Raw genomic sequence first — 1,234 nt, 5'->3', positions numbered from 1 at the left:
GCATGCCTTGCCTTGATAAACACCTTTTCAACGCGGGTCTCTCGCTTTCCTTGTATATATTTTATCATTACCCCATTCAATTCTTTTTATTCTGCTTTTATAGAATAATTAAAAGTTTCTACTTTTCTTCTCTTCCATTCATCCCCCTTTTATATATATTTCTCCCTTTTAATTCAGCTCTATCGTCTACATTTCTTTCTATCCATCAAGAATATTTCTTCGACCATGGGAATCAAGATTTTGATACCACGCTGCTTTTCCTTAAAGGGTAATCGCATTCAATCTCATCACCATGGAGAAGGAATCATCAAGCTCATCAACTACGATGGCACAGTCAAAATCTATAACCGACCGCTTCATGTATCTGAAATAATGGGCGAGTTTCCAAAGTACATGGTCTGCCCTTCGGATTCATTTTACATAGGCCAGAAAATCCCATCTCTTTCAGAGGAAGATAAGCTTCAGTTGGGACAAAACTACTTGCTTCTTCCCAAACACTTCCTTCATTCAGTCTTTTCGTTCACTTTCTTGCTTCAGTGCCGATCTGGTTGTGCTCTTTTAGCCAATAAGACCGCCAGTTGCCAACCTTTCGATATACAGAAAATGCCATCTGGGAGTCTGAGAATAAGGGTGTCTGAAGAATTCATAACACAGCTGATAGAGCAAGGAAAGATCAAAGAAAATGATGATGATCGACCCAGCTTGGGTAAAAGTATTAGAGTTTGCAATACACCTCAGTTACAGAAAGATTACAAACAACTGGTTGGGCGAAGACAGTGGAAACCTAAGCTGGATACAATTGCTGAGAGGCACGGCCACAAGAGGAAAATCTCTATTAAAAGAAAGAAGGGGCCAAAAAAGCAAGGAGATAGATCAAAAGACCTCATCTTTAGACGTCATTAGTTTATCAATTATCATCTATATGTTTTTGTTTTTAGCAATTCAGTGTTTCTATACTTGGTTATTGTATATGAAACGACGGTCAATTAGTTAGAGATGTAAAGCAAAGTATAAGCCATGTTTGGATACAACTTATAAATTAGTTTATGAATTCAATCAAAGTTAAACATTAATTTTGTGACATTTTGTTCCCTCGGCCTGTCCCCAATCCCTGTCCCCTCGCTCTGAATCTTTAACATTTCTGAAGTAATTGCATGCACATGGCCACAATCTTGTGGGATTAGGGATCATTTCCAAACAGATTTACAGGTGCTGCCATGGTTGTATTTTTTTT

General features: G+C 38.0%; 1 protein-coding gene across 1 annotated transcript; it reads left to right on the top strand.

Moving 5' to 3' along the window:
- Nucleotides 1-225: 225 nt before the first annotated feature.
- LOC111406843 lies at nt 226-903 on the top strand. Its single transcript, XM_023036212.1, has one exon. The coding sequence runs from the start codon at nt 226-228 to the stop codon at nt 901-903; it is 678 nt and encodes a 225-aa protein (XP_022891980.1).
- The last annotated feature ends 331 nt before the right edge of the window (nt 904-1,234 follow it).

This window comes from Olea europaea, chromosome 12, assembly GCF_002742605.1.
Source record: "Olea europaea var. sylvestris chromosome 12, O_europaea_v1, whole genome shotgun sequence".
Taxonomy (NCBI): Eukaryota; Viridiplantae; Streptophyta; class Magnoliopsida; order Lamiales; family Oleaceae; genus Olea; species Olea europaea.
The sequence above is the reverse complement of the archived record's forward strand: the minus strand, read 5'-3'. Positions and strand labels throughout refer to the sequence as shown.